Source organism: Sinocyclocheilus rhinocerous, unplaced genomic scaffold (genome assembly GCF_001515625.1).
Source record: "Sinocyclocheilus rhinocerous isolate Xijiao unplaced genomic scaffold, SAMN03320098_v1.1 scaffold1251, whole genome shotgun sequence".
Lineage (NCBI taxonomy): Eukaryota > Metazoa > Chordata > Actinopteri > Cypriniformes > Cyprinidae > Sinocyclocheilus > Sinocyclocheilus rhinocerous.
In genome coordinates this window covers 88,394-103,477 of record NW_015636566.1, presented here as the reverse complement: position 1 = coordinate 103,477, position 15,084 = coordinate 88,394, and the positions used below count along the sequence as shown (strand labels likewise).

The following is a 15,084-nucleotide window of genomic DNA, read 5'->3' as shown; positions in this document are numbered from 1 at the left end:
AACCAAAGACTTAAACTACTTCAGTCTGTGTGCATTGAATTTATTTAATACACGAGTTTCACAATTTGAGTTGAATTACTGAAATAAATGAACTTTTCCACGACATTCTAATTTATTGAGATGCACCTGTATTATTATTATCATTGTCACAGGCCCTCTGTCTACTATTCTGGTCCATGCAGCTCTCTCTAAATGGTTCCCTGTGACTTATGGGAGTTTGATATAAAGCTAAAATCAAAAGTGTCCACAAGTCTGAACAGAGTTTAAAAGGGATGAGCTGAACTTTTATTGTGTGCTGCTTTTCCGTTTTCCTTCAGCGACACATATTCTCAACCAAGGCTCATTGAAAATCCATGCCTGTGTATGCAAAATTATATTAATTTGCCTCTTGCAATTTTTGTGGCACATTCAAAGTGAAATGTCCACTAAGTAATGTTAAAACCGCATTCAATTTTCCCCAAAACAGATGACCCTGAATTTAACAAGCAATGGAATGGTATCGCAGCAATGGAAATGAAATGTTCTGGTGAGTATTGCTAAAAGGTTAATGCTCTATCACGTTTGAAAATATTGTACCACCTAAAGTGGTATACTATATACCTATAGTATAAAATTATTTTTACTTCACTTTTTTCTGCATGTTTTAACTTGAAACTGAATCAGAATTTTGTGAATAAAAATGTTTTAATAAATAAATATATTATTGCAATGTTAAGGTAATGGTTTACCAAAAGATAAGATTAAGATCTTTTTATTTTTTGTGGGTACAAAGAAACATGATGACGATGATCTTTTTTCAACCAATGCTTTTTTTCCCCTTTAAATAAAGTAATAAACAAACACACATCATGCTATATGGTGTGCATGAGTAAATTCAAATTATTTGCAGATTCAGTTTGCTGCTCAGCTCTCTAAGAAATCATAGTGTTCAGCTTTACTTCTTTCTCCATTATTGCACTACTTGTTGTAGATAAAAAGCTTTTATTAAGCCCTAAACCTAACTGATAATGGTAACAAAGCATTTGTGAAATAAACTGCCCCTGTAATCATAATTTGTGTAAAAAGGAATAAAAATAGTTGTTTTACTGCCGATTGTGTTCATTTCAGCTGGAAACTACAGTGAATTCTATGTTTAGGTAGAGGCACGTTTTTCCAGTGAGCCTGTTACACATTCTATCATTGCAATCTGAAGACTCTCCCTTCTCTCTCTGCAAATCTCTGCAGAACATGGCAGTGTTTAAATGAAGCTACTTTAGAATGAGAGAATCATTTATGCCCGTCATCCTGCACTCTTCTCCAGTTTGCACACAAGAGCGCTGCCTTTTTTACACATACACTGTTGCTAAGGTGACGGAATGGCGACAATGTCTTGGTGTGTTGCGAGCAAGAGTCACTTCTTTGACAATAGCAGCCTCTGCTTTGAAAGCCCCTGATGTGCGCCAGTGAATGAAATAATAAAAAAAAGGTGTATGTCCTTGTGTTCACAGTTGTTCCAGTGTTGGTAAATTACATAACATGGATATAAAGACTCTGTGTATACAATAGAGACTGTCTGCAGTCTGTTCCCTTCATAATATTTTTCTCTTTTCACTCACCAAGATGGATTTATTTCATATTTTGAATGAGAAATAATCTGGATATACATTAGCTTATTTTATTTTATTTACTTTTTTTTTTGTATTTACACTGTTTCGGCACATTGTTTTTTTGTGTGTATTTGGTGCTACATTTCCTCCCATAAACATTATAAGTGTCTGTTGCCAGTTCTGCAACATTTATAAGCTTCATATGGTGATTCAGTTGCATGGACATAATGAATTTTTGTAATAATAACTCAATATGAAAACATTCTTCACTTCAGTGGTCTCTCCTTGGCTGAGTGAAACAGAGAAATGGAATGGCTGAATCTTGACAGCATTCAGTAAATGGTTTCTTTGATGACACTGGTGGAGAAGGTCTGGTTGCTGCAGATGCTGATAGAGTGTCTGGTGAGAACACGCTTCTGTTTCTTATGGCGGCATGGCAGGATTAGGTAGCGAAGTGTGGAAAAAAAAATTTGCCGGTAATTGGCTGAGACGAGGTTGTACAGGATGGGGTTGATGGCCGAGCTGACATAAAAGAGCATATTGGTGCACATGTAGAAGTAGTGGTAGAAATCGAAGAGAGCACTGTGGATGAGAAAAAATACAGTTTGTTGGTACAGCATTATCATGCATATAAAAATATTTTTTTTATTGGAACCAGAATCAGAATTTTTGAATAAAATGTGTTACCAAATCAATATATTATTGTAAAACAATGTAAAGGTAATGATTTATCCAAAAATTTAAAATTCTGTTACAATTACAATTTGTAATTTTATAATTTATTTAGGGCCCGAGCACCAATGGTGCGAGGACCCTCTTGGAATAGTTCTGTTTCTTCTTCTTCTGCTTCTCCAAAGTGAATCGCATTTTTGAGGGCCTAAACATGCTCGAAAACTCACGAAACGCTGCACACACATCAGAGCTTGTGAAAATTTACATCTGATATGGGTTTCAGAATTGGGCGTGGCAAAATGGCTTGATAGCACCACCTATAAAATTTCAATGAATTCCAATACCTCTTGGAATGAAGTTCTAAACGCAACAGGAAGTCAGCCATTTTGAATTTCCTCTACGATTTTTGTACAGATTTTTCCATGTTCAGGGCTTGTACTTTATCAAACTCCTCCTACAGTTTTAATTGGAGCATCTTCAAATTTGGTGAGTGTAGTCATAAGGCCTTTGTGATGCTAAATTGTGAAGATCTTGAGTTTGCCTCGAAGGGCGTGTCCCTGGCAGCCTGACAAAGTTTGATGTTTCGCCATGAAACAGGAAGTTGCTGTCACTCAGGCAAACAATATCCAATCTGCCCCAAACTTCACACATTTGACAGGAGTTCTGTCCTGAACACATGTCCATGCCTATATTCAGTTATAGTCATAGCACCACCTGCTGGCAACAGGAAGTGACATGTTTAACACTGTTATGGACTCCTAGCAACATATAATAAAGCATCAGCAAGTGCTAAATAGGCTAGCAACATGCTAGAAACATGTTAAAATATGCTAGAAACACTTATCTAGGTGCTAAAACATGCTATTAATGCAATGAAACAGGAAGTTGCTGTAGGCATGCAGTGTCCAATCTGCCCCAAACTTAACATGCAACATGCTAGAAACATAGTAAAGCATGTTAGCAACACTTAGCTTATTTGATAAAGCATGCTATTAATACAATAAAACAGGAAGTTGCTGTAATATATAGGCATGCAATGTCCAATCTGCCCCAAACTTCAGACGTTTGATAAGAGTCCTGGCCTGAACACATCTACATGCCAATATTCAGTTATAGTCACAGCTCCATCTACTATCAACAGGAAGTGTCATGTTTAACACTGTGATGCACTATTAGCAACACACTAAAATAAGTTATTGAGAGTTAAACATGCTCAAACATGCTAGCAACAATTACTAAGTGCCAAAGCAGGCTATTAATACCATGAAACAGGAAGTTGCTCTAACTCATGCATACAATGTCCAATCTGACCCAAACTTCACACATTTCATAAGAGTCCTGGCCTGAAAACATCTAAAGGCCAATATTCAGTTATAATCGTAGAGCCACCTGTTGGAAACAGGATATGTCATGTTTTACACTAACTCAAACATACTAAGTTCAATCTGCAGCAAACTTCACTTGTTTGGTAAAACTCCTGGCCTATATAAATGACTTTGATATATTCCTCCTATATTTTCCACTTTAAATGCATATTGCCCACTGTTCACTATTTTCCTATGGCCACCGGGTGGAGGTGGCTCCGGGTGTGAGGGCACTTTCAATGTTGCTTGCGACTTTAATTATTATTTTTGAAGTTTAAAAGCTTCAGTCCCCATTCATTGCAACTACATAGAAAAGAGTTGCCATTATGAAGGTGGGTAAATGTTCATTTTAAACATGTCTTTCATCTGTGCAGTTTAATTGCTGATAAAAATAGGGTCTTTTTTACGTCACATTCTGTGGGTATAAACTAGGGCTGTCAACGTTAACGCATGCGATTAATTTGTAATTTTAAATAATTAAAGCAAAATTACTTAAAAAAAAAAAAAACTTTAACTCAATTTTGCTTCTCTGTTTGCGATCAGATCATTTTAAGCTGCTAAACTCCGGGAAAGTTTTCAGTCCAATGATCCAGTAAGCGAATGCATTCAAACAATCTGTCCAAAACAGCGCTAATATAAAGGAAACCAGGCTGATTACATCAGAGATTGCAGAGAGAACAGAGTTTTCAGTGAATTATTTCAGTGTGTTTCGCTTTAAAACAGGAGCTCTGTCATATTGTGTGATTGTCTCTGAAGAGCGCGAGCATGTGTAGTATGTGTGTCAAGTACAGACTGAACGGATTGTCAACACATCCCACCACAACAGAGATGAGGCGAAAACTAGATGTTTTCGACTGGATAACCAGTGTCTCGCTAGTAAAGTTTTGATGAATGAAGACTGCAATAAAGGTATAGACGATTGTGGTGGCGTACAGGAATCGTACAGTAAGCAGGCGTGAGTCCGTTATAATAATGCATGTATGAGTGCTCTTGACTCACTGATCGCAGATTGTATTTATACACAGGCACAGACATTTCCGTACATTCACGTTGTTTCCACACATTCACGATAATGTTTTGATTTGTCATGTGTATGTTGCTGTGTTTAGTTATTCTGAATGGATCAGTGTACTGTAGTAGATATATGCAATCAGCAGGCGGTGGTTTAGGAGTTTTTGGCATCTCCATGTGGTCCTGTTCGGTATCGTAACTTGACTTCTCTAAAATGTAAAAAAGCTCCTTGCTTTTGCACTGTACACATACTGTACAATTCTGATTTTTTAAAGCATTTTCTTTTCTTTCATATATGTGCTTATATGGGCTCCTTATATCATTTGGTTCTTTGGTGTCCTTTTGGAGTTTCTAAGTGTCCTTTTTTGGAAAGACATCTAAATTTATCTTGAAAAAAGCTTGCAGAAAATACAGATTTTTGAGAATCTTCATTCAATCTTTTGGTTTACTTTGCTGGATATAGCAAATAATGAAAAAATAAACATTTGGAACAAGATAAATGGTCTATGCTTAATTTCATGAAGTGTGTGATTAATCGCGATTAATCACAGAAAAAGGGTGTGATTAATTTGATTAAAAAATAATTTGATTTAAATTTGATTAAACATTTTAATCTATTGACAGCCCTAGTATAAACAAACATGATGACAATGATCTTCATTCAACCGATCCTTTTTCCCCTTTACATAAAATAACACACAGACACACATCATGCTATATGGTGTACTTATAAATTCAGTAAATTCAGTTTGCTACTCAGCTCTCAAAGAAATCTCAGTGTTCAGCTTTACTTCTCTCTCCATTATTGCACTACATAAAAATATTTTATTAAACCGGAAGCAATTTTTGCTAATGGCTGTAGATGACTCATGGTTAGTTCATATCTATTTTATCTTTCCCCTAAAACATGCTTTTTCTCTCTGTCTTAATTTCCCTACAACATTCAGAAATCCTTATCTATTATGTCATATAATATTTTAAATAAATTAATACTTTTATTCAGCAAGGATGCACCTTTGCACCAAACATTGTTGAAAAGTTACAGTAAAGACATTTACATTGCGAGAAAAGATTTCTATTTAAAATATATGCTGTTCTTTTGAACATTCTTTTGAAATATTTTGATCAAATAAATGCATTTTTTGTGAGCATAAGTGACTTTCTTTCAAATACATTGGAAAAAAATCTCACTAATTTTAACCCTAAATTTTTGTACATAAAATGTTTATGTGTATGCTATGTCCCATGTAAATTGAAATCTGCTTGTTTGTGATGCCTTTGATGTGCTGTATGTAATTATTTTGAATGTTTTGTTGTGCTGAAAGAGAGAGCAATTTTTCCAGGAATGGCTGAGAGAGAAAAAAGGAAGATTTTGCATCGAGATTTGAGTGTATGTGAGTAATATTAATGTGAAATGCTTCAAATGAAGGTTGCGTTTGACCTGCCCCAGTGCAATCTCATGAACAATCTTATATCCCTTGGGCTCCTGTCTCGTCATCACACACAAAAAAAGGAAATTGGGTTTTGACTACACTTTGTAGACGTCATATTCATAATACATTATCCTTGTAATATTTGATCACATCAGGATTATGATATGTAGCATATCCACAGAAGACAGAAACACTATGAATCTCTTTTAGTTCATCAAGGGTATTAAGATTCATTGTCACAATCCTTAAAAGCGTTTACAAACTATTTTTTCCTTGATAGTCCTCATTGTAGCAGTCTGGGACCTTGTAAACAAAACTTTCAACTTTCCCTTGGGGCTGATAAAAATCTGTACCCCAGCCAATCAAATTAGGACTTGATGTTTTCTAAAAGCTCTTACAATTTTTGTGTGGAACATACATCAGGCATTTTATAAACAGTCTGTGTCCATGCCATCTAAGCTAGTAACAATGCCTGACCTTAATGACCTTAATATCTGCCCATTCATCTGCTAATAAAAAGCACTAGCTATATTTCTGAAACCCTGCAGAGGAAAGAAAAAAACTCATCATATGGCTTAGGAAACAAGAGTTTGGCTCTGATGACTTATGAGACTGATGTCTGCCCTTTAGCTCTCCATATATGCATTTTACACTTGTATTTTATTTAAAATGTAATGCTTTTATCATAAATTCAGTCTTCACAAGACACTTCATAAATGCATTTAAAATATGAAAACTATTATTTAAACTTGAAGTCCTTTAAAGTATGAATAATGAGTATAATAATTCATATGCAATGCATCTTTAAAGATAATAATTATTTAGTCATCTGGGTGAAGCTTTTGTTTTCCCTAAGGCAACAATGATGATGAGCCCTGCATGAGAAAAAGCTAAACAGCACTTAGACTGGGAAGAATCATAAATCTGACACACTGATCTCTCCTTTTTCTGTGATTTTAATGAAAGATGAATGAATTCAGTGGCTGTATAGGAGGTTGAGAATATTATACAGCAACCAGAGTTATTCTGCAGCAGTTTAGTTTGTAATATTGAAATACATGCATGCAAGACTCGCATGTCCTAATCTCTTCTCATAGTTTTCTTATAAATTAAAAGACCTTAAATAAATAAAAATAAACTGGTAGATTGACATTAGGAGGCTCGTATTCATCCATAACATCCACATTTTTATTTTGACACATTTGCCATCATATTGATTCTTTATGAAAACCTTAATGCTGCCTCCCATAACATCTTCGATTCCTCTCATATCTTCACTCCTCATCTTCAGTTTTTTTCTGCTTTACTAAAACATCAAACGCACTACAACATCAAGCACTACCTCATCTCACCGGCACATATTAAAGGACTTCCGCTATAAAAAATGTAACCTTTGCAATCAATACATCAGCCGAAATGTAAGATCTCATACCTATCCTTAATCATGTATTTCATTTTGTGGACAAGCATTACTATTGTTACTGTTCATATTTAGGGTTAAGGATTTGAACAAACACCTGACAGTATTGCATTTTGGCATATACGTTGCCTTAAATCTTTGGTTTGATAACTAAATTGTGTGGCTTGCTAAGCAGAGGGGTATTACAAAAAGTTTCTTCACCTTGTGAATGACAAAACTCCACACCAAAAACCCAATATAATTATTTTCTAAAATCCTCTAGAATTACAAAGAAAGGGGTCTGAGCTGTCTAATCTAAACTAGTTTTGAATAGGCAAGCACCACTCATATTTCTAAATCTAGTTGTAATTATTATCAAAATCAAACATTTTTCAGCAGGGGTTCAAATGCCATGTTTTTCTGGACACTGGTCTTCCAATGAGGTGACATGTGCACTGAATCATAAAAACGTCTCATCATTTATCAGCATATGCTTGAGGAAGCTCACCACAGCATAAATCTGTGTGCAGTCAGCCACTGATAAAAATCACATGTACAAGCTGACAAACTGTTCAGACTAGTTTGCACCATGTATGTAGTGCTGCTCTATATGAATTATAAGCTGAGTGTTGGAGCACATGGCACAGATTTATCGATCCGGCACTAAATCATTGAAGAAAACTCCTAGAAGTCACTACCACAGCCAGATGCATCATGATTTATGTGCACTGCTGTTGGTAGGTGCTGCCCAGAACAAAGCATTGATATGTGGAGCTATAGTTTGTGGTGAGCTAGCTATAGGCTATAACTATTCTTTTTTATAAGTTTCTTTATGTTATTTATAAGAAGCTCTTGGACTTCAGCAACTTTGTCTCTTAAAAACACAGCATGTCAGGATCCTGCCCTGACAGTCTTGTCTGTCCTGTCTTTGTTTATGTATCTTTGTTTATTTTGAGCCTGAGCACATGGCTGTGTCTTTGTTTGTGTTGGCCATGCGCTTCTCTTGTCCTGCCACCTCATTTTCAATCACCACGCCCCCTTGTTTAGTCCTTGTTTGTCCAATTGTGTTCACCTGATCCTCGTGTGCTCTGATCCCTTTATATTGTACTCATTTCCCGCTGGTCTTTGCTGTTGCGTTTTGTGTGAGCTTCATGTGCATTCTCCTTGCTTGTGTCTTGTTGGAGTTTGCCTGTTAGTGTTTTGCATCCAGTCTGGTTTTGTTTTTTCCCTCCTGTTAAATTCTAGTTTTTATTTGTTCCTGAGTTTAGTTAATAGCCTAGTTCTAGTCTTGTGGTTTAGTTCTTTATTTTTTAGTTCTTAACCTTTTGATTAGTTCTAGTCATTTATTCTCAGCTTTTTCCCTTTTGTTATCCTCTTTGTTTTCATAAGTCTCAGTTAAATATTTCTAGAACTTTTTATAAATTTTTCCCCTTTGTTTTATTTCTTGTTTATCCTCCCTAGTCATTGTTTTGCGAGTTCTTTCTTTTGATCTGTGTTTATCTCTTGTCTCCCCTGTTGCCTTGTCTGTGTTTGTCGAGTTGGTTCCTGCCCTGCTTCCTGAGTTCTCCCTGGTCGATGTGAAGAGTCTTTTGACCTGTCATGCATTTTTGTGCTTCATGTGTGCTTGTGTACTTGTCCAGTAAGAGAATGCAAATCGAAAGTTTTACAGTTTTGAGTTGTCTTTGAATTGAAACTTACGGTGTCCATTCAGTGATATAGCAGTACATTAGTCTTCGGGCATGATATGGCAGCCAGCACACCACAAAAGCAATGACCACGGCACCTGTGGAGCATAAAATAAAAATAATAGGTAGAACATAGTGATAAGCAGTATTTCAACCTTTGGGCAATAATATATGTAAATGAACAGGTTTCAAGAGCTCTGCTGGTGGTTTCAGCATGTAATTTGGTAGAAACAGATGACTCATAATTTGTTTTCTGACAGAAATGGATTCATATCTGCCAATTTTACATGAGCCATTTATTTTTCTCTGATCCTTTACCGATCCCATTTCAATTTATCCGCCCCTCCAGGTCGGATCCGAGTCAAGCAGGGATTGACTCACTAATCTCTGTTGTGTCTTTGTGTGAGGCTTTTGTTTAGAGGAAAAAGGCTATTGATCTTTCATATAGTGTGAGGCAATGGTGGCACACATTTGCTTGCTAAATCTGTTTCCTCACACTTTGTCCATATCATTTTTTTAGTTAGCTTCAACATTATATGCCTTATTCAAGAAACACAAGCAGAATGAATTTCTGTGTAAGCTGTATGAACAACCATTCGTATGCAAATTGTCACATTGTCAGACAGTTGAATATGATATTTTAAACACAGATGGCTTTACATAGCAGTTTATTTTGCCTGTGTTACATGAATAAACCCTAATGCAAATATGGCAGATTATAAATCATGTACGGCTGGATCGGATCTGCGGCATCCATTGAGATGAATGTGAATGTTAACATATTCCAGGTATTATTGACCTCATTGGTCATGTTAAAAACAATTGGCAGTAATTATATTTTATTGGGATTTTCATTACAAAAAAAATGGACTATTAAATATTAGGGTGTACTAGAACACTGTCTCTGTTCTAGTACACACTAATTCATACTCAATATTTTGTTTGTTCAAATATGTTCAGAAGCATTTAGTAATCATTTAATAGTCAACTTTTTTATATAATGAAATACCAATTGGTTTTTAACCTGTTTTTTTTTTACAAATATAATATTTAAAAAAATGATATTTAATTTTGTATATATTAATACATCTATTAATATAAGTAAAATATGACTACATTCATATTTTTTTGTATTATTTGTTCATTTATTTATATAAAGAGTTTTTAAATTTCTTGTGTTTTATTTGGCCCTTTCGGACAATAAAGCATTGAATTTTTCATTTTAAATAGGCAAACTGCAGTAAAGCTATTGAAAAATATAACATAGTCAAAAACATAGTACAGGGATTTTTTGGGGGGGTAATTTTTCAACCTGTCCATCGATATTCTGAATGAAATGATTCACAAGAATGAATAACTTTTTCTCATGCTACATATGAGAGAGGACTGTTTAGGACAAACTGATTGTTAATGTAAGTTAGCAGTGGCAGCATATATATTTACTTCCTGCAACATAACTAAATATTCTGTTATATGATCTACCATTATTTTATGTGCAGCAAAATAGCAAATAATTTGTTATTACACTGTTTACCAGAACTATGGAGAATATAAGCTTGGCATGGGATTTTACATCATGGATGTGTGTGTGTGTGTGTGTAATTGTGTGCGTTTGTCTACGAAAGAGAGAGATTTATGGAGAGATTCATCTACCCTTTGAAATGTCAGCAGAAATGTTGATTCATATAATCTTCACTTTTGTGAATTATATGAACAACAGTCCTTGTGTTTTCTTCTGCTTTTCTTGAATGGTTAAATCTTGCCCAGGGTTCTTCTGGTTACCCAAATTGAATTTGTTTTTCTTTATATAAGACTAGAAGCAATTAAAAGATAAAGCCCAAGAGAAGGAAGCTGGAGACAGATAAATATTGGCCTCAGTTTGTTTCTTTTGAAAATGGCAATCTGTCTCAGTTATCAGGGGTTTCCACCACCCAGCAATCACATTAGAGTGGAAGCTTTGTCCTTTCTTTTGATCATTTATTAAGATGCATAAAAATATTGAGCAGTAAAATAATTGCGAAAGCCAAAATTGCTTATCAGAAGTCTCTGCCCCCAGTATTTCACATTATCAAAGTAAAAAAGTTCATATGCTTATGTAACATTTTTGTGAATGTTGCTCTTCTCATTTCAGCACACTTCAGCAAAATGGCCAACTGCTTTAAGCAATTTGGCTGTAACTCTTTCACTGCGGTTAATTCGAATCCTTCACCACCACTCTAAATGATCTTGTTTTCTTTGATGAATTACATTTTCTCCTCATTCCACCAGTCTATCTCCTTATCTTATCACTAATGGAGCAGTAAACGAATAAGCCACTCATATCTGAATGTTAATGTCTCAGGACGCTGTTGGCCCACAGCCATGGATGAAATTCTAGAAATTCAATCATGAATACAATTTTGTCTGATTAACTTTGAAATGAAAGGCTGAATGAAGGCATTTGGGTACATGCGTGTGTTATGTATATATATATATAAACAGGTGCATCTCAATACATTAGAATGTCGTGGAAAAGTTCATTTATTTCAGTAATTCAACTCAAATTGTGAAACTCGTGTATTAAATAAATTCAATGCACACAGACTGAAGTAGTTTTAATTTTGGCTCACATTTAACAAAAACCCACCAACTCACTATCTCAACAAATTAGAATACTCCATAAGACCAATAAAAAAAACATTTTTAGTGAATTGTTGGAAAGCATTCCTTCTGGAAAGTATGTTCATTTACTGTACATGTACTCAATACTTGGTAGGGGCTCCTTTTGCTTTAATTACTGCCTCAATTCAGCGTGGCATGGAGGTGATCAGTTTGTGGCACTACTGAGGTGGTATGGAAGCCCAGGTTTCTTTGACAGTGGCCTTCAGCTCATCTGCATATTTTGGTCTCTTGTTTCTCATTTTCCTCTTGACAATACCCCATAGATTCTCTATGGGGTTCAGGTCTGGTGAGTTTGCTGGCCAGTCAAGCACACCAACACCATCAGAATCAGAATCAGTTTTTTTTATTGGTCTTATGGAGTATTCTAATTTGTTGAGATAGTGAGTTGGTGGGTTTTTGTTAAATGTGAGCCAAAATCATCACAATTGAACGAACCAAAGACTTAAACTACTTCAGTCTGTGTCCATTTAATTTATTTAATACACAAGTTTCACAATTTGAGTTGAATTACTGAAATAAATGAACTTTTCCACGACATTCTAATTTATTGAGATGCACCTGTATGTGTGTGTGTGTGTGTGTTTCAAAAGGCAGTCAGACTTATTTATTCTCAAAACCTGGCTGATTCCACTCCTCCAAATAGCTTTGGATTTATAAAGAAACATAAATACAGATCAGTGGCATCTCACAGAGGAGGATTATGCCCTTTACACAGCAACAAACACACTGACTGCCTCAGACAGCGCTGTGGACACAAATAAATAATGTGTACAGCATACAAACACACGCTGCCTACACAATAATGCTGTATTTTCAGTGAGTATCAGGAGCTGCTTGAAACAAAAACAAGTTTGTCCATCTCATGTTTTTGTACCAGTCTGTGCTGATTTCATTTGAAATCAATAGATGCATACTGTAAATGAATTCACAAATGACAAAAATCTTGCCTGGTGCTGTGCTTTAATAAGACCTTATTAGTTCTATAATTTTAGGTTGCGAATATGGTAATTAGGCTGTGCTACTGAGTATTTTGTCCATTAAATGTAGCATCCAACCCACTTTCATTCTTGGGGGTGAGGGGTTGGGGGTCAATCTTATTTAGCAGATTAAGACTTGAATTATTCATGGAGCTTGTGTCAGGCATATTTGTGCGAGAAACAGCAAATGATATACAAAATGGTGTGTAATATCTTGTGAGCAGCAATTACTAGCATCTGAAAAGGACCAGAGATGGCTCTTCCTCTTCTCAGTCAGAGTGACGCTTCTTGACACAGTTCTTGCACAGGGGCAATGGGCACCTAATCACATTGCAAACCAATGAGAATAGATCTTCCTCTATTCCTTTCACTCTTTCTACAAATGTGAATCCATAAGTAATGATGTCTTTCTACTTGCTGTTTGACTTTGTCTCTCCTAAATGCCGTCATGAAGTTAGATGCCATCCTTAAGGTCATTTTTTTTTCTTAAATACGCAGTCACTAAGAAGGTACGGTAAGAGATATTCCCTCAAGGGTGAAATTTTGTTACAAAGTTTCTTATCCACATTAAACATAACTTGACATTAGGAAGAATGAGCCGAAAGAGAGAAACTTTATTTCAAGGACAAAAAGTAACACTTATAGATAATAAATTAGGCAGATAATTATAAAAGTACAACACAATGAAACAAAGTAATTGCAGACTAATCATAAATATTCAGAAAAATGTCCAGATCATCACAACAGATGAACAAGTTAAAATATGTTACAGTTTCTATGACCCTTTTTTATTTATTTCGAAATGATTGCTTAAATACTTGTACTGCCTCTCAGCAAATTTGTTTGTAATTGGCAAAATTCTATATACACATTCAACTTTATTCTCTTGATAATATGTAATTTGTTTATCTTAAATATTTATTTAAAAAAAATCCTCACATTTTGTCCACATTTGACTGAATACAGTGATATTTTAGTATTATTTATATTCTATTAGTATTTATTAGTGTTTTGAATTAGCCTTCTTTTTATGAGTTTTAGTATTTTTTTATGTGCTTTTGTCAATTTTATTTGTTTATATATATATAAACAAATAAAATTGACAAAAGCACATAAAAAAATACTAAAACTCATAAAAAGAAGGCTAATTCAAAACACTAATAAATACTAATAGAATATAAATAATACTAAAATAACACAGGAAGCTATGACATATATAGCTTTAATTATTTAGTACTTAAACTTATTTTGGATAGTTGACAAGTCATTTCTAATTTTCTTTTTCTTTCCCTTTTATTAATTGCAATTTAATTTAATTCAGTTTTATTTTGACAATTAAAATTGAGTTTTATTTTAATAACAACACAGATGAGCACACACTTGTCTTGATTGTGTAAGATTTTTAAAAAGAAAAAGGTTTGCTGTGGTTCTGTGTCCCTACAAACCCCACTAGCCTAACTGATATCTTTCTCTTATTCTTTTTCATTTTAGAACTTTGAATACAGAACATCATCAGAACTGCAGATTTACTGCTATGAACTTCTCTAGATGTCTCACTAAGTGCCTTTGGATCCAGTTCAAGAATGAAAGTGAGTAATTCTGATTCTGATCTTTAACAGCACTCCGTATAAATTCAAATTCAGCAGATGTAGAAGTGAACTGAGACAACATTAGATAAATTGAGAAGAATGGATAAGAGCACTCCCAACACTCTCTGACCCTGTACGAACCTGCCGGGCACAAGAAAGTGTCCTCTGCAGATTTGCTTTAATTAGTCTTTCAGTCAGCAATTTGCTGGCTCTTACATCAACTATGGATCACCTCACCCACTCACGCTGTCACACTGACAGATGAAGTGTTTTAGGGGCAAACTGCTTGATTCTTAGCAAACTCTGCGGGATCTATTCAGACACTGCATGATCGGAAATGGTGAGAAGAAAAGGTGAACAACCTATAATGGGATGTGGAAATAATTGACTGTAGTTAGGTCAAGTGTGAGAGAACATGCATTTCACTTGGAAAAACAAATGCTTAAAGGGTTAGTTCACCCAAAAATGAAAATTAGACTGTTTTTACTCACCCTCGAAGCATCCTACACTCTAAAAAAAGATGGTTATTTAAAGGTTCTTTACATGTAGTAATGGTTCTATTTAGATCCATAGCATCCTGAAGAACCCTTTTATGCTGATATGGTTCTTTGTATTAGAGTTTAGGGTTCTTTATTCCCGCCCTTTTTGTTTTTTAAATCTGTAACTGTCAAAGCTCCTCATTACTGATTTTCTGGAGCTCAGTGATC

At 35.0% G+C, this 15,084-nt stretch overlaps 1 protein-coding gene across 1 annotated transcript in view; it reads right to left on the bottom strand.

Moving 5' to 3' along the window:
• Positions 1–1,728: 1,728 nt before the first annotated feature.
• The window catches only part of LOC107747990 (neurotensin receptor type 1-like), a 34,776-nt gene continuing 21,420 nt past the window's right edge, over positions 1,729–15,084 (bottom strand). Inside the window, exons 3-4 of the mRNA XM_016562641.1 lie at positions 9,164–9,248; positions 1,729–2,168 (exon numbers count right to left, since the gene is read on the bottom strand). Of these exons, the coding sequence (XP_016418127.1) occupies positions 1,919–2,168; positions 9,164–9,248 (335 nt within the window). The 3' untranslated portion in view covers positions 1,729–1,918. The remainder of the gene's footprint in view (positions 2,169–9,163; positions 9,249–15,084) is intronic.